The sequence below is a fragment of the Apiotrichum porosum genome, assembly GCF_003942205.1.
Source record: "Apiotrichum porosum strain DSM 27194 chromosome Unknown scaffold_3, whole genome shotgun sequence".
Taxonomy (NCBI): Eukaryota; Fungi; Basidiomycota; class Tremellomycetes; order Trichosporonales; family Trichosporonaceae; genus Apiotrichum; species Apiotrichum porosum.
In genome coordinates, this window is record NW_021167110.1 from 2,848,175 (window position 1) to 2,865,635 (window position 17,461).

The window sequence follows — 17,461 nt, forward strand, 5'->3', positions numbered from 1 at the left end:
GAGTGTGGGGCTGGGAAAAGAAAGAGGCACGTGAAGATATAGCCCTTGACATGAAGCTATGAGAATGGGCTCCGCGATGGTTGCCGATCGACGCGCTCCAGACTCACACCGACATTCCCCCGCTGCGGGCTGATTTCTGGGCCCCGCTGATTCCTGGCACGCGGTGGGGACCACAAAGGTCTGCTTGGCGGAATATGGGCGCCTCCGTGGGGCTTCTTTGTGGGTGGGGCCGCGGTGGAGTACTGCTAGGGTAGGTTTGGGAGCGAGTGCAAGCGGGTGGAGATTGTGGAAAGTTGTCAAAAGTCGGGGCCCGCGAGATGGTGGAGCAAACGGGGGGCGGGTTTCCTCCGACCGGTGCACAGACGCCGCTGTGAGAGTTTACTCCGCAGCTGCCATGCCGCTTCCTGGACAGTGAGTCGCGCGACACACTGGGTGTGATGATTCCTTTGCTGAAGAGAGACGATGGTGCGGTGGACAATGCGGACGTCGAAGCTGCATCTGCCGCTAAACACGGGGGGCGACACTCACTGTCCGGGCCGATACTCGGGCCGGGCTATCTCGGGCCCCGGTTATTTTTGATCCCGCCCTGTTCAGCGTGTATCTCGGCAATGCGTGTAGAGTGCGGGGCAACATTGACGTTTTGCTCCATCCCACTGCTTCGCCATGACAGCGTCCGTCGACGACAATGCCACCACCCGGGTGTGGTACAGCTCTCCGGCCACGAGGGACTCGATGCTCGAACGCGCCCTTCCCATTGGCAACGGTCGACTAGGCGCCCTCGTCAGCAACGAGCCATGCCACGAGCTCCTCGTCATCACAGACGCGACCCTCTGGGACGGCTGCGGGAATGAGTTGTTAGGGGACGATGGACAACACAGATATGAACCGTCCAGTTCGAGTTTTGGCACTCTCACACAGCTGGCACACGTCGCGATCGATCTCCCCTCCCACACCGACGTCACTGATTACCACCGCGACCTGGATCTGTCCCGGGGCGTTGTCTCAGCGCGGTACAACCATGCTGGTATATTCTACGTCCGAGAGGTCTTTGCGAGTCACCCGGATGATCTCATTGTGCTGCGACTCGGCGGGGAGGGAGCCTATACGGGCACCATCTCGTTGTCCGGCACTCATGGCGAGACCACCTCCGCAGAGGACGGCACCATCTTCTTTGCTGCAGCGTTCGGCAACAACCTCCGGTACTCGGCAGCTGTGACCGCCCACTGCAAGAGCGGGACCATCACGTCCAGCGGAAGCCAGCTTGTTCTGTCGGACTGTGTTGAGGTTACTGTCATCATCGGCGGCTGCACAGACTATTCGTCCGACGGCTCGGCGGGGTATCGCGACACGAGTGTCGACCCGGTGATCAAGGCGAGGCGTACGGTAACCACCGCAGGTCCATTTGGTGATCTTCTTGAGACTCACGTGGCCGATTTCTCCTCCCAGTTCTCCGGGTTTCACCTTTCACTCGGCCGGTCGACAGATGCGCAACGCGCGCTCGAGACAGCCAACCGTGTTGTGCGTCGCGGCGACACCGACGAGCCAGACCCAGAGTTAGAGGCACTATACGTCCAGTTCGGACGCTACCTCCTCATCAGCAGTTCTCGGAACGGCCTACCTCCCGGTCTCCAGGGCCCTTGGCTTGATGGCAACAACCCAGCTTGGATGGGCGACTACCACAACGACATCAACATCAACATGAACTATTGGATCGCGGACCGATGTGGCCTGTCGCGCAACTTTGCCCCGTTGACCGAATACATCCTATCTCAGCTTCCAGCCTGGACTGCACAGACGCAGAAATGCTTCAACCACCCAAATAATCGCTTCCGCAACTCGTCGGACAAGATTGGAGGATGGGCTGTCGCGTACTCGACAAACATTTACGGAGGCCAAGGATGGTGGTGGCACCCTTCCGGCAACGCTTGGCTGTGTCTCAACCTCTGGGAACACTGGGAGTACACGCAAGATCTCGAGTATCTGAGGCGCATCTTCCCGGTAATTCACGGCGCATGCGAGTTTTGGGAGACGCGACTCATCCCCTTCACCCTCGATGACGGTACCGAGGTCCTCGTGGCTGACAAGGACTGGTCGGCTGAACATGGACCCGAAGACGCCTATGGCATCACATATGCACAGGAGCTCGTCTACTCGCTCTTCACGCAGTTTTGCTCGGCTGCAACTATTCTCGACCAAGAGACTAGCTATGCAACCACCATTGCAGGCCTACTACGCCGTCTCCACCTTCCAGGACTCACTCGTAGCGGTCGTCTTCAAGAATGGATGAGCGATGCGGATGACCTGGGCGAAAAGCTTCACCGCCACTTGTCTCCCCTCATCGGTCTATTCCCGGGCGATCGCCTTACTCCAGAGGCTTCGCCAACAGACCTCATCAGGGGTGCCACCCTTCTTCTGGAAGACCGTGGTATGGAGAACTTTGGATGGGCCTGCGCGTGGCGCGCTGTATGCTGGGCCCGCCTCAAGAATGCGGACAAGGCATACCAGCTCATCGGCACCAACCTGCGGCCCTCGGTCGGAGGCTCGACCGGGACGGCTCCCAACCTGTTTGATATGTACAACGGGTCAAAGGGCGACGGTGACGGTTTGTTCCAGATCGACTCCAACTTTGGAACCGCTGCTGCGGTCATTGAAATGCTGCTGTATTCGCGTCCTGGAGCCATCGACCTGCTCCCGGCTGTGCCCACGGCGTGGCAGTCGGGACGCGCCACAGGCATCGGCGCACGCGGTGGGTTCGTCGTCGACATGTCGTGGCACAAGAGCAAGGTTATAGAGGCGACAGTCCGTAGTGTAGGCGGGACTACCACCACCGTGACATCCGGCGACATTTCACAAGATGTGAAGTTGGGCAGAGGCGAGTCAGTAACACTCCAATTTTAGATTTATCTAGAGAAACCATTTTGCATGATGGGCGACTGTGGTTTGCTCAATGGTATTTGAATTGCTCAATGTTATTTGAATTGCTCAATGTTATTTGAGTTGCTCAATGTTAATTGAATTGCGTAATGCTGTGTGTATCTAGTTAGAACTCGGGAAACCAAGACTACCATAGATGGACGTGACCACTATGATGGATTGTAATGGGGCACTTGCAATCTGGGTACTGCTGCACACCGCTTGAAGGAAGGCTCCGAGGATATTCTGCCATTGGGACAAACTTGGGCCACTCAACTGATGGTCTACTTAGGACGCCCCCCGCTGTTGATCTGAAGGATGGACTATCGGGCCCCTCTCTCACCGACAACCCCCCCGAAGACACGATGCGGCTGTCCAACGTCGGTCTATCGCTGCAATGGCGGGGGGTACCAATGTGACTGTTTCCTCCGCACTTCCCTCCGGCCTCTCCGAGAAGCGTCTCTTTTCCCCGGCAATCTTGCCGCAACACCACCGCGGCTGCAATTGTGACTCTCGTTACTTCCACAACGCTTCAATGACGGAGCGTGGCGAGACACTCGCCCCCCGCAGTACCCCACTCACTCGCCGGCAGAGCTTGCCAATGTGCCGACATCACAAGGAACGCACCAGCGGGGCCCTATGTGGGGTTTGTGGGGGCTAGGACTTGAGACACGTTGGTTGGTCTGGGCGGTGGTCGGTGGTGCTCGGCTGTCCTGGGCCCTTGTGAGAGTCCATCGCGCCGGATTGCATGTACAGATCGCCCTGAAGACACGGTCAACGGTGTGATTACATAGGCCACGCATACGTGACTGGAATAGCAAGTTGCCAAGCTGACTATAATAGCTGCAATTAGTTCGCCAGTCCATCGGGAATGTGGGGTAGAGGCACAGCGGCGTGAGTCTGCGGGTATCCTGAAGCTTCTTGTCCGCGGAGTACGCGGAGATGGGCGAAGGTGATGCCTATGTAGTGTGAGCTTCAATCGTTGCCGGCCCCCGCTGAACGTTGTCGGCCCCCGTTCTGCTCAGCTTGCCGTACCATGCTGGCCATGATCTCGTCTTAAGGACAGATGCTTTCCTGTATGTAGTCAACGATGCCACACAGGTACCCCAACACTATCCTCACCTCAGCAGAGCTAGGTCCACGATGTCAAGGAGGGGGGAAGGAGGCCAGGGCTCTGTTGCCTATCGCATTGACATACGAGTGCTTTGATCGCTGTCTCCATATGATCAGTCTGGACGGCATGTGTCCACTAGCTGGACGGACCTGTCGAACTCGAACGGAATCGACTAACAGTGCGCGGTCCACCCGACTTTGGTGTCTCCACAAACGCCACCAAATGGGTGATATCTCCTGAACATGGCCGATGCCAAGCCCACTCCATGTGCTTTATGTATGCCAAGGCAGAGTGTTACCCGGTGTTACAGGCTGTCCGTTCAAGGCCATATCCTCGAGATGTTGAGCCGTGCAGCCAAACGCTACCGTATGTACACACCTGCCTGTCACATTCCGTAATCGGCTCAGCATACAGCTTGCACCTTTGCTCCACACATATCGCAGTTCAGGCCGGGTATATTTACAAGCGGCCTGTAGAGACTGGTATCTGCCGCCTGTGAGTGGGCAAACTGAAGTACTTGAGTTGACCTTCCAAAATCCATGGCACTTGCATGCACAACGCTAGCTGCCTATCTTGTACCAAACATCACCACTTCTTCGTCGCTAATCCTACCTTCAGATGCTCCGTCGTTGACACTGGTGTTTATCACGGCCTTCGCAGCTCAATAAACATATACGAACTCGTCATTCTTGAAGTCGGTGAGGTCGTCCAGGGCTAAAGATCAGCACTAGGTCGTTATCGCTGTAGCTCACCATTCTGACCGAGGACACCCGCGTCGTCGTCAAAGTTCTCAAACTTGTTCATCATGGACGTGTCCTTGATGTTCTCGGGCTTTCCATTGGCGACGCGCTGGCGGCGGCGCACACGGTTGAGCCAGACAAGAACAAGATAGGTGACGCCGACCAGGACGAGCTGTGCGGCAAAGATGCCCATGCAGCCGCGAAGACCGGGAATGTAGTAGGGTGCGTCCTTGGCGTTGAACAGCATCGGGCCGATAATGTTGCCCGCCGCAGCGCCAATTTGGTAGAGCGAGAGGAGGACACTCTTCTTGGTCTGGCCGCCAGTATTGGCCATGAGCCACGAGATGATCAACGGGTTGCAGCCGAAAACGCTGGCGAGGAGGTAATAGCCAAAAAGTCCGATTCCCTGGCGGAAGTGTCCCGAGATGCCCTCAGTGTAGAGTAGGATGGAACCGATGAGGCAAGGGATCTGGAGGATGGCAAGAGGGATAGACTTGGAGTGGAACCTCTGGGCGGCCCATGAGGCGATGAGAATCACAACGAGTTGCAAGAAGCCGAATGGCATGTTGAGTAGAGCGCTGGTGTAGGCGTCGAATCCCATGTTGTTGATGAGCTTATCCGGTCAGTGTTGTCCAAGCAGTCTCTATCCTACCGTGGGTCCAAAAGCAGATGCCACAGCGGCACCGGCATTGATAAGAAGGGCAATGCCAACGAAGAGATACGACTTGGGGTCGTAGGCAACCTCCCAGACGTGGGACCACTTGTACTCGTTCGAGCCAACGCCGGTCTGGTTCGCGCGCAAACGCTCGATGGCAATTTCCTTTTCTTCCGGTGTGAGGAAGTTTGCCTTAGCCACTGTCGACGCGACGCGGAACCACACAAGCGGCGCCGAGATGATGGTAATGGCGCCGCAGAGCAGAGCAAGACCCTGCCACTTCCTGATCGGGGCGTCGTCCGACATGTGAGCGCTGAAATGTTAGCCATGTTCGAAGAGATCTGTCGGCAAACTCACAATCCATAAGAGAAGAGGGCCGCACATATGGAGCAGACTACATAAAGTCAGCAAGCACTCCTGTACGTCTCTCAGCACAACTCACTGCCGTTCATTCCGTACCACAGAGCCACGCGCAGTGGCTGTTCCGAGCGGCGGTACCATTGCGCTGTCAAGACGCTGAACAGAGGTAGGCACCCTGCCTCAAACAACCCTAAGAAAAAGCGAATGGCAAGGATGGAGGCGTATGAATTGGCGGCCCCGAGGACCATGGCCATGGCTCCCCAGAGTACGATGAGAGCTGTCATGAAGTAGCGCGTGTCGAGGCGAACCACCAAGTACGAGGATACAGGTTGCCATGCCATTTGGGCAAACGGAATGACACTGCTGACGAGCGAGTACTGATTGCCGTGTAGGTGGAGGTCCTTGGATAGGCCCAAGAGGTTCATCATGCCGAGGTCTTACAATGGTGAGCTGAGGGAGTACGGAATGACTTACTGGTCTTGTCCAAGGCTTGCATAAAGTAAATGACCATCAAGGTGATGAGGATGTGCTTGTCCGTCTTGCGAAGAATGGCGCGGTTCTAGAGGACGTTGGCCATATGCTCACTAGCCATGGTGCTCACCTGCTCCTCGGTAACATGAATGCGGTTGTCAGCTGCATCGGGGGCCTCGGTCTTGGCCTCTTCCCCGATGGCATCCTGTTCGCGGTGCTCGAAGTCCTGCTTGCCGTCGACTGATTGAGGCATACTGTGGAGAGTTGAGGGGATATTGTGGGGCCTCTAGCTGGCCCATGACTGCTTTTATCCACGTCTAGAATGTGTTGCCGATGTTCGGAGGCTTCTGCTTTCCGGTGGCGCTCTGCTGATTGCCGCCGAGTTTGGGGCACCACGGAGATCAGATCGATCAGAACAGCGACACGATCGCCGGTAATCAGCGGTAATCAGTGGCAGTGGGCAGAACAGCGACCTCTCAACACCGTTAAACAGCGGTCTATGGATCTCACGCTGTTAACCATTGGGCCGAGATTATCCCGGCGCCCACTTTTGCTAGTGTGGGCAGAGGTGCGGCGGGACCTGGATCGCTGATGCGCTGTTTGTGGAGCCGCTGATGTGAACTGATCGGCTGTCGATGCGGCACAAGACGGCACCCAGATAACCGCACTTGAAGTGCCCTCTATACATAATGGCCGGCAAGTGTTGTGGACCTGCCCAAACATATTTTCAACTTCCTCACGTGCCCACAATGGTCTACATCAACGGCAACACCAACGGCAATGGCGGGGACCACCACTACCTCCAAGTCGAAGGTAGCGACATCACCCTCAATGGACAGCCCATTCTGCTGAAAGGAGCTTCCCTTGGAGGATGGAGTAGGTTTTGCGTACCGGTGGCCACTGACGAACAGTGTTGATGGAGAACTTTATGAATGGCTTCGCCGGTCAGGAGAACCAGGCGCGTGCGGCCATGAAAGCAGTCATGGGCGACGACAAGTACACCTTCTTCTTTGACAAGTTTCTCGAGTACTACTTCACCGAGGCAGACGCCAAGTTTCTTGCTTCCATGGGTTTCAACTGCATCCGTATCGCCATCAACTACCGTCACTTTGAGGACGATATGAACCCTCGCGTTCTCAAGACGAGCGGATTCAAGCATCTTGACCGCGTTGTCGACCTTTGCGCCGCCAATGGCATCTACACCGTGATCGATCTCCATTCCCTCCCTGGAGGTCAAAACATGGATTGGCACAGCGACAACAATACCAATCAGGCGTTGTGTAAGTGTAAACTCCTGGCATGAGCTGACAAGCAGTCTGGGACTACAAGGATTTCCAGGATCGTGCAGTCTGGCTTTGGGAAATCTTGGCCGACCACTTTCGTGACAACACTTGGGTTGCGGGCTACAACCCAATGAACGAGCCTGCGGACGTGGAGCATGAACGTCTGCAGGCGTTCTATGTCCGCATCGAGGCGGCTATTCGTGCAGTCGACCCTCACCACATTCTCTTTCTCGAGTACGTCTGCGTGCAGCGTGTGACACGCATTTGGCTAACCTTAGCAGCGGAAACTCGTTTGGGTACGACTTTTCTCATTTCAAGAAGCCTCTCCCCAACTGTGTCTATTCGTGCCATGACTACTCTGTGTAGGTGTCCAGCATGTCTATATGCGCGCCTTAGAGACTGACATTGGCAGGTATGGCTTCCCTGCTGCTCCCGAGCTGTACTCTGGCACCCAGCAGCAAGTCGAGTACCACGAGCGCACTTTCCGCCGCAAGGCCGACTTTATGCTGGAGACCAAAACACCCATCTGGAATAGCGAGTTTGGACCGACCTACAGTACCCCCAAGGACGGTGACAATTGGGAGACGGTCAATGATGCCCGGTACCAGGTCCTCAAGCTGCAGCTGGACATCAACCGCCGCCACAATGCGAGCTACAGTCTGTGGACATACAAGGGTATGTGAATTTCCTTGTCTACGCTGACCTCAGACATTGGCGTCATGGGCATCGTGTACCCCGCGGCCGAGTCGCCGCTGTTGAAACTTCTCGCCCCGTTCCTTGCCAAGAAGAAGGCCTCGTCGGCCGACGGCTGGGGATTTGACGAGACACCGGTCAAGCATGTCTTTGGCCCTCTTGAAGACTGGTTTAACCAGTTTGCCCCTTCTCTCGAAAAGAAATACCCTCCTACTTGGAAGACGAAGAAGCATGTTCTGCGCCAAGTTCGCGGCCTGTTGCTTTCTGAAGAGCTTGCAAAGGAGTATGGCCAGTACTTTGATGGACTGAGCTACGACGAGCTTGATGCCGTGGCAAGGAGTTGGCACTTCGGTGAGTACCACAATGGGCATCCGCGCTTACGAAATAGACAGCTGTGTCCAGCGCAAGAAGCTCGTCGCGATCATGTCCGAGGACGCGCTCTCCACAAAGCAGCAGTAGTAGTAGAATGGATAATGCAGCTACATGTTTTCGTTAGGCGTTATACCATGCATGCATGCGAACCCGTCGCTATTGGCATTGTTATTCGCCTCCAATTGCATTATGGTTAGGATCGGGAAATAACATGGTCCTGGGTGGAGTTAGCTCTGTTTTGATACAATGAGGTGCTGTGTCTCACCAGAATTGATCGTCAAGAGACGCCGACTGGTCCAAACCTGTCGTGGGCAGTGGTAAAGTTTGCCTCAGGAATTCATCCTTGCCCGTCAGCATATCCATGTAGCTTGACACCCACAAGGTCAAAGGCGCCAACGGCATCTTCAGGCGCTGCGGTTGTGTTGTCCGGCGTAACATGTGAGACCTCTTCGGCCGAAAGGCGCTGTAAGAGCCTGCGCAAAAACCGACCAACCAGATCCATGACAGCTTCCCCCGACTCGATGCGGGAGGTACTGTCACAGCATGCTGACAGTCGGCGTATGTAGCCAAGAAATAGCTCGCGCTGCAAACGGGAGAGTCTCTCACACATCTGAAAGGGTTAGTACGCAGAGCACCATGGAGTGGCTCACCTTGTGGCCTACCACACCGAATGTGGAGAGATGGGTCGCTGACGTGTCCTGCATGTACTGCATGTAGCCGAGCTGAGAGATCACTTCCGTTTGGTTTGTGTACCGATCGGCCAGCTGCAGCCAGTCGCCTGCGATCTGCTGTCTCTGATGATCTGGACAGACGTCCAACATGAGAAACTTGATCCTCAACAGGTGGTTCAGGTCGAACCATTTGAGCAAGCTCTGTTCGATCGGCGGAAACTTGCCTTGAGCTTGGGGAGTCAGCAACGCTAGAAAACTTGCTTACTTTGATCTTCTGGGAACCACTGTTGCAGATGCAGGTCCATCTGCGTGTAGATGCTGTTGAGCAGGGCCCATGCTGTCTGGCGTGGCATGTTTGTGTAGGTGCGACGAAGCTCGATGAGCATAAGGTAGGTGGACGCTGAGCTCATGCTACACGCATGTCGCATATCGCCGCAGTGGAAGCGGTCTGTCTCCTCGGCCCAACGCACGCACTGTTGTCAGTTGTCAGTCGGTATCGGTGACTGACATTTGGGAGCTCGTCCAGCCGCATAGTTGGTGGTAGGCCAAAGACGTCGCTGTGTATACGGTCGACGCCTCTCTGTCAGCGCCGTCTGTGTACACACACTCACATGAGAGCATAAACCAAGTGCGTTCTCTGTCGGCAATGACTCGCGCCTCGTGCTCATTGTCTGGCAGTGGTGTTGTGCGGGCTATGTGCAAACCGAGCTGATAGCCGAGCCGGATGGCTATTGCCATCTTGACCCCAGAGGTGCCGTCCGTAGGCTCCTTCCATGCAACCATGAGAGAGAGAGCCTGGATCATGCCCAGATTGCAGTTGGACCCTGTCGAAACTGCACGATTGACAATCATGCGGGTGTGTGCGAGTAGCGGCGAATACAGCGGACGCCGCAAGAACTGGGCCGTGCACATGAGTACCGCTGTGAGAAGTGCGGAAGATGTTTTGCGAATAAATTCAAGAGTGTGTACTGCTTGGTGAGATGGCCGGTTGGGTATGTCCACTTACGCTTTGGATCCAGAAGCGCAATCAAGGGATTGAGTTTGTGCAGGTACTGCGCCAGCAGATGCTGAGCCTCGACAAAACTTAGGAGCCCCATCTCAACTGGACTCATGAGCTTGGGTTTCTGAGGAGTACTCACTTGGGTCGTCGTCGGCATAAACTCCAGTGGGTGCAATGCCGCCCGGAGGATTGGCGGAGGAGGCATGGGCTGCTGGGGCCCTGGTAGCTGCGACTGCAGGCTCTGGCTGCAGAATCGGCGGATCGAGGTATCCCAAGGTGCCTACATTGCCTTGTACAGTGGACGAATCCTCTAGACGTACATGTTTGTCGCTTACAGCCTGGTGAAGCAGGGTGGCGTCCACCTGAAGCGGAACTGAGTCTCGATCGCCCGAGACCTTTGTTCGTCGCCGTTTTCGCTGGTATGCGCAGGTGAGGTTAAGACGCCCTTAGCCGTTAGTTTCAGCCCATTCATGAATACTTACGGCACCGTTGGCAAGGATCGCGTTGAGATTCATTGCCGACACACCTGGTCTTTGGTTAGAGCAGGGCAGAAGGGGGGTTGGAGCCGCACTCGAATCTCCCGACACGCGACGCAGCTGACGATGTAAGCGAAAAAGACGAATGGCGTGTACCCACGCTATCAAGTGCCTTTGCTGCCGTTTTGGAGTGTCTTCTCTATGTTCTCTATCCATTGTGGGCCTTGTCTGGTAGCTGGTGATGTGATGACGGGCGGTAGTGTTTACGAGGAGGATGGATCGACAGTGTGCCCAGACTCAGAGACTGGGAACGGGCAAGTCATGCAAGTCACGTGATTTGACCGCGGATGTTTGGTGGCCGGGTTAACTTGCCGATTCAACAACCGTCGCGCGTCCACAGCGGTCACCAGCTCACTTTGTATAGCTTTGTACTTAATTGCGGGCCGCTACCCTGCATGGGATACATGGCATACACTGTCACCCAACAATGACACAGAGCCTGTGTGCACGATTACGGTTTGAGAGTGACATATTTGCTATGAGGCACATGTCGTCCACTTGTCAACTACTGCCCACCTGGTGGCCGGTGCTCGTCGTGTGGTGACATACACATATATGCAATCAGAATAAGAGTGAGGGCGCAAAGAGGCTTGGACAAGTCAGTCAGGTGAGGCAGCACTGCATCGTCGTCTCACATTCGCGACATTCAAAACCGTAGGTCTAGGTGCTGTGCGAATTGGGCTGACAGCAACGTAAAATGATGCCAGCCACGGGTGACAACAGCTTCCAGTGCTTGTATGGGGAAACTGCAGAGCGGACACTACTTGTGCATTTGACTTTGTTCCATGCAGCTTACGCACCACTAATGACACCATGCGTTTTCGTCCATGGGCATGGTATCTCCCCGGAACGCGTAGGTTGGGGGCCACTGAACGTCCGGTGTCCACAGGACATCATACTGTCGCGACCCACTGCCAACAACCTCCTGGACGCCCGGTAGCACGAGCTCTGCCGTGCAGTTGGGCGGCACCTCGATGTCTACTTTGAACCTATCGCCAACAATCTTCCAGGAGCAAGACACCTTGCCATATGGCGAGAGGAACACGGCGTGGGCGTGCGTGAGTGTCGCTCCCGGCTGAGGCCGAATACGAATGTGGCGCCAGCCAGGTTCCAACGGGGAAATGCCGCCGACGACCTGGTGCATGAACGACGCAACCGAGCCGAGCGCATAGTGATTGAAGCTTGTCATTCTGCCCGGGTTGATGGTCTTGTCGGCCAACATCGAGTCCCAGCGTTCCCACTGCCATTAGCCGGAGGTGGTGGGGTCTTTATGACGACGACTACTCACGACACTTGTAGCACCGAGCAACACTGGTGCCAGCCACGATGGGCTCTTTTTGGCTAGCAACATGCCATACGCATGGTGGAGCAGACCGTGTTCAGCGAGGGTGTTTAGGATGATGGGGGTGCCTGTGGTCAGCACTCACATCATAGACAGTGGTACTCACCCGCAAAGCCCGTTGATACCTGCCAGCGATCCTTGCCAACAAGCTCGCCAAGGCGCCGGGTTAGGATATCGCGCTGATTGGCAACACCTGGGTTGACCAGGTCGAAATGCAGTATGAGGGCGAGCGCAGCTTGGGTGTCGGACAAGACGCGGCTCTTGGGGGTCACGTAGTTGGCATGAAACTTTTCGAGAAGGTCAGTAGCCTGCTTCTCATAGCGCTCAGCCTCCTCTGGACGCCCAAGGACCTGTGCGATTCGTGCGACCTTGCGGGTCGTATGAATGAGGTATGCGTTGGCAACGAGGAAGCTGTCAGTCGGGGCGTTCCATGGTTGGTCTGGTGGTGAAGCTGGGGCAAGCCAGTCGGCGTATTGGAACGTCGTCTCGTCCCAAGTCCCCTCAGCATTGCGCGGGATTCCGCGATCGAGCCAGTCCGTCATCGAGGCGAAGCTCTCTTTGAGAATGTCCGAATCCCCAAAGGACAAGTGCAAGTCGTTCGGCAACAATGCCGATACGTCGCCCCACACGGCGTGCGGTTTGCTGAGAATGTTCCAATGCGGCAAGTGAGGAATGACACACGGCACTCTGCCATGGCCGAGGGCTTCCTGTTCATCCCGAAGGTCGCGCAGCCATGAGCGCAGGAAGCCTGCACTATTGAAAAGGTAATTGATGGTTGGGGCGAATATCTGAATGTCGCCCGTCCACCCGAGCCGCTCCGCACGCTGCGGGCAATCACTAGGGATGGAAATGGTGTTGGACCGTGTTGACCAAACGACGTTTTCATGCAATCGGTTCAGGAGCATGTGCGAGCATGTGAACGTGCCCGTCTGGTTCATCGCCGACGAGATGGCCACTCCACAAATGTCTTCGAGAGTCACCCCTGGCCACCCAGATACCTCGACATAGCGGAAGCCATGAAACGTAAACTTTGGTGTCCATCCTTGCACCCGTCCGCCGAGGATGATGCTGTCTGTTGCCCGAGCACCCATTAACGGTCGTGTGCCCAACTCTCCGTGTTCCAGCACCTCGGCGAATCGAAAGGTCAACGTGCCCTCGATAGGCGGCTGGCCGACAACCTGGACAAATCCCGCAAAGTTCTGTGCGAGATCCAGAATGGTTTTGCCCGAGGGGGTCGTGATGAGCTCCTTGGCCTGGAGGCGGGCATAAGGGCGTATGGGAGGGGACTCGGACGTGACGAGTGTCGTAGTCGGGAGATCGAGCACCTGAGCTTGTTTCCAATCTAGTGGTGTCAGCTCATCTCCCAGTTGGAACTCACCATGAACAGTTACGGCCGTCTTCCATTCTTCATCATCGATACGGGAGTCGAATGCCTCACCGTCGTAGATCTCGCCGGCCGCAATTGCGCCGTAACTCCATTGCCACCCGTTTCCGCTACGAGCGACCACTTGTCCATCCACTTCGAGTTGCGCAATGAGACCGACGCGGTGACCATAGACGTGCCGCTGGCCCTCGAAATAGCCTAGGCGGCCTGCATACCACCCCTCTCCCACCCAACTCGCAAGGATATTCGTATCCCCGTTGATGAGTGCAGTGACATCGTAGGTGCGATACGCCAGAGTGGTGTCATACTTTGTCCATCCGGGTTCGAGGAGATCGGGCGATACAGGCTGGCCGTTGAGAAACGTATAGTGCACTCCGCAAGCGGTGACATATAGTCTCGCCTGCTTGTAGGTGGAGGGTGCTTTGAACGTCGTGCGCAAGCGAACAGGCTTGACAGACTCTTCGGGGCCGCCTGGAAGGACAAAACTGAAGTATGAGATCGGGTCAGTCTTGGGTGCTCGAGTCGCCTGGTCGGACGCAGTGACCAGCTTGGCGCTCCAGTCGTTGCGCTCCAGCAGCGCCGCTTCGAGACGTTCTGTGGCCCATGCGGTCCATTCACCAGAGGAGCTGCGTACACGGACTTCGACAACCGCCGACTCTCGGCTTTGCAAAGGAGGAGCGGGCCAAGGAACCAGAATAGAATCGGGGGACGACACGGAGTAGGTCGTGGGCGTCAAACGGGTAATGCGTATCTCGTATTGGGCCTGCTTCCAGTCGCGGGCCGACCCGTCAAACGACCAAGACAGCCTTGGGGAGGAGTGTGACACGCCAAGGCCATGGGGGTAGTGTTCGAATGTGATGGCAGAGATCGCGCAGGACATGGCGACGGTTGTGGCGGTTGGGCGACTGTGGGGTCAACACATGCCCAACTATATGTACTCGACGGGATCACGGCATGAAGTGGGGTATTTTGCGACCTGGTGCACGGCGAAATGATGGACCGAGAGACACGGCCAACGGCCAGGATGGACACCGAGTGCCAAGACGAGACCATCGGACAATGCCGAACAGTCACCGGTCGACGAGCATCCCGCTGTGTCACGTGACCACGGTGCCCGCCGGGGGCCGGCAACTACACAGGTCCCGCACCAGCGCGGCCATAATGATGCCTTCTTGGCCTTCTCAGAGTGGTCAAGCGTGCATCTCCGTAGGGGCCAGATGCATGGGTGGTGTATGGAACCATGACCTCATCGTGTTCATCGTGGAAACGCCAGTCCCGCCGGAGTGCCCCACGGCGTCTGTGCTGCACTTCACTTCACGGCCGAGATAAGCGTTTCGAGCCCAGCTGTGGGACAGACAGCGCCAGAGCATCATCCGGGTCGCGCAAACGCACACGAATTGGAAATGAGGGCGGGCAATGTCAGATTATCCAACGCAGACCTGAACAACCGTGCAGAACAAGTGCGGGTTTATTGTCCAGGCCTCCTGATGGGAGCCTTGAGGCGAGTCAGCCAACGCATCTGGGACGTGCGGACATTAAATTCCAGAGCACTGTTCAGACGTAACTACAACGACCCATCACCCAACCACTACTGTTGACCAATACGTAACTGGCAGTCCCATACATCGTCGACTAAAGGCATGCCTAGTGGCCGTGTTCAAAGAAACACCTACTCCCGTTGCACCTAAACCTGGTGGCCCTCCTGCACCTTGAGCTCCCTCTCAATTTCTGTCTCGTATTTGGCGAATTGGCGAGGCGAGATGCCAGCCTCGAACATCTCATCAATTTCAGCTGGGGTACGACGAGCAACTTCGGGAAGAATGAACCATCCAATGGTACAGACGATGGTTCCGGTGCAGCCGAAACTGTGAATGGTCAGCTTTTGCCTATAGTAGTTTGTTCAGCAACTCACAAGAAACCGGTCTTGACACCCCAGTTGGGGGCACCCTTCAGCATTATGGGCACGGTAAAATTGAGCATGACTCCAAAGGCGTTTACGACCACCTGGCCCCATGCATTGGAGCGTGCACGCAGATCCTGCGTTGGGATTTCGGCCAGGTATGCGTATCCAATTGCCGACGCGGCCGTAGTAGTGAAAGTGGCAAGGCATCCGAAAAAGATGAGGAGCGATCCGAGCGCCTTGGACTTGTAGTTCTGGGTACCGATGGCCCCGAAGGCCCACATGGAAAGCGTTGTGACCATGTCTGGTAGTGTCAGTCAAACCGTGGCTACGTGCAGTTGACTTAATGGGAATTTATTTTTATTAAAAATAAATATCATCACCGGGAAATTAACTCACAAGGATAAACCGTCAACGGGCGGCGACCAACAGTGTCGGTCAATGCACACACGCAGAGAACACTGATCAACTGAACGCATGCAAGAATGACTGTGACACGGAAGGGGTTTGTGTTGCCTGCAAGCTGGCTGCGGTCCATTAGCGCGACCAAAAGGCATCCAAAACTCACAAAAAGTACGTTGCGTACGTGTTGAAGAGGGTAAGACCGACGAAGCCTTGCATGAACTTGGGCCAGAGAGCAATGATGAAACGCTTCAAGTTGGTGCCCTTGAAGACGGCGAGGTGACCAATGCGGCCGCGTTCAACAGCCTGCTGGCGTTCCTCGTCGACTGTGGCGGCCATAATCTCAACTTCTTGCTTAACATTGAAGCCCTCAATGTGTCCGCGGTATCGATTCATAATCTTTTCGGCCGCGTCCAGCTTTCCCTTGGACACAAGCCACCATGGTGACTCGGGAAGGAAGACAAAGATGATGCCCATGAGACCAATCATGCCCCACTGCGTGTAGACGGCAACGCGCCAGTCGTACGGGTGGGTGACATTGAGGCGAAGAAGCGCAGTCGGTGCCAACAGTTGACCAACCACAAACCAACTGAAGCTGTCAGCAACAATCCCACCCGTACTTCTTCTTTCTATTTACAAAGAGTAGGCGTTAATCAGGAGACCTCTAATCTGGGTCGGGCTGTGTTCGCTGATATACATCGGAAGCGTTCCCTGCATCGCGCCGACACCGATACCGGCAAAGAGCTTTGCAATGAGCCAGTCGACTGGGTGTTTGGCGCTAGACTCAATAGCGACAGACTATAGGCATCAGCGATATACCATACGCTGAGACTCACGATGATCATCATGATCCAAAAGGCACCCAAGGCGACTCGCCGACCCAGCCGCTCCGAGACAATGGCGATGAACATTTGGCCAATGCACTGGCCAGCGCTTTGGATGCCGCCCCATGCGGACACCCACTTCGCCTCGATAACGGTTGAACCCACTGGCGCCATGAGGGCAATAAAACCCTTGTTGGCTACAATGGAGCCGTTGAGGTTGACTGTAATGGCGTCAAAAGGATCCTTTTGACACTCTTTCAACCCTCGCCCACTCACTCTGATAACCATCAAGAGACGCGGAGAACGCCGCGAGCATCATAAGAGCGACGACGCGCTTGTACTTGGATAACGCGCGCCAAGGACCTACTTCGTCGGCACTGGAACGAAGGACGACATGGTCCTTGGGGTTCTTCTCGACCTGATCGTCCTGCGGCTTCTCAAGGGTGATGTCGTCGGGCATTGTGGAGGTGGAATAAGTGGAAGACGACTAGCCCATGGGGGCCCATGCCCTGCCCTTTATCTCATGGCCAATCTGAACCACCTGCTGGCTTCCGGCACGTGCACGGCACCAAGTTCAGTTCCTGAGTGCCGGTGTAAAGACAACCCACAAATTGGCGACTGCACAGACCGCAGGGCTGCGTGTTGAGCTATTTGCGAAAGGCACAAGTCGGACCGGAAGGCTTCACTGGAGAAGCCGCTGCAAAGATACCCCACATTTGCGAAAGCATAGATCGGGTCAAGGATTGCTGCGCTTCGAAGGACCCGCGGGCCGGCGCAAAGATAGCCCTACAATATGCGGGC

General features: G+C 55.8%; 5 protein-coding genes across 5 annotated transcripts; 2 read left to right on the forward strand and 3 right to left on the reverse strand.

Annotated features, from left to right (window-relative positions):
• Positions 1-663: 663 nt before the first annotated feature.
• EHS24_006680 (uncharacterized protein) lies at positions 664-2,898 on the forward strand (the record flags this gene model as incomplete). The annotated part of the gene is made up of 1 exon (XM_028622083.1): positions 664-2,898. The coding sequence occupies one exon, from the start codon at positions 664-666 to the stop codon at positions 2,896-2,898; it is 2,235 nt and encodes a 744-aa protein (XP_028478535.1).
• Positions 2,899-4,595: 1,697 nt separating this feature from the next.
• On the reverse strand, positions 4,596-6,506 carry EHS24_006681 (uncharacterized protein; the record flags this gene model as incomplete). The annotated part of the gene is made up of 8 exons (XM_028622084.1): positions 4,596-4,662; positions 4,708-4,741; positions 4,780-5,380; positions 5,420-5,735; positions 5,780-5,816; positions 5,865-6,218; positions 6,257-6,341; positions 6,384-6,506. The coding sequence occupies 8 exons, from the start codon at positions 6,504-6,506 to the stop codon at positions 4,596-4,598; spliced, it is 1,617 nt and encodes a 538-aa protein (XP_028478536.1).
• Positions 6,507-7,002: 496 nt separating this feature from the next.
• Positions 7,003-8,688, forward strand: EHS24_006682 (uncharacterized protein; the record flags this gene model as incomplete). The annotated part of the gene is made up of 7 exons (XM_028622085.1): positions 7,003-7,066; positions 7,165-7,533; positions 7,602-7,770; positions 7,818-7,898; positions 7,949-8,193; positions 8,245-8,580; positions 8,618-8,688. The coding sequence occupies 7 exons, from the start codon at positions 7,003-7,005 to the stop codon at positions 8,686-8,688; spliced, it is 1,335 nt and encodes a 444-aa protein (XP_028478537.1).
• A 559-nt stretch (positions 8,689-9,247) lies between these two features.
• On the reverse strand, positions 9,248-14,414 carry EHS24_006683 (uncharacterized protein; the record flags this gene model as incomplete). Its single annotated transcript, XM_028622086.1, has 11 exons — positions 9,248-9,251; positions 9,430-9,502; positions 9,538-9,745; positions 9,781-9,848; positions 9,884-10,240; positions 10,279-10,374; positions 10,412-10,483; positions 11,721-12,048; positions 12,097-12,218; positions 12,257-13,492; positions 13,529-14,414. The coding sequence occupies 11 exons, from the start codon at positions 14,412-14,414 to the stop codon at positions 9,248-9,250; spliced, it is 3,450 nt and encodes a 1,149-aa protein (XP_028478538.1).
• Positions 14,415-15,218: 804 nt separating this feature from the next.
• On the reverse strand, positions 15,219-17,120 carry EHS24_006684 (uncharacterized protein; the record flags this gene model as incomplete). The annotated part of the gene is made up of 7 exons (XM_028622087.1): positions 15,219-15,399; positions 15,447-15,738; positions 15,834-15,961; positions 16,003-16,425; positions 16,474-16,634; positions 16,673-16,881; positions 16,937-17,120. 7 exons carry the CDS (start codon positions 17,118-17,120, stop codon positions 15,219-15,221), a joined length of 1,578 nt encoding a protein of 525 aa, XP_028478539.1.
• Positions 17,121-17,461: the final 341 nt, after the last annotated feature.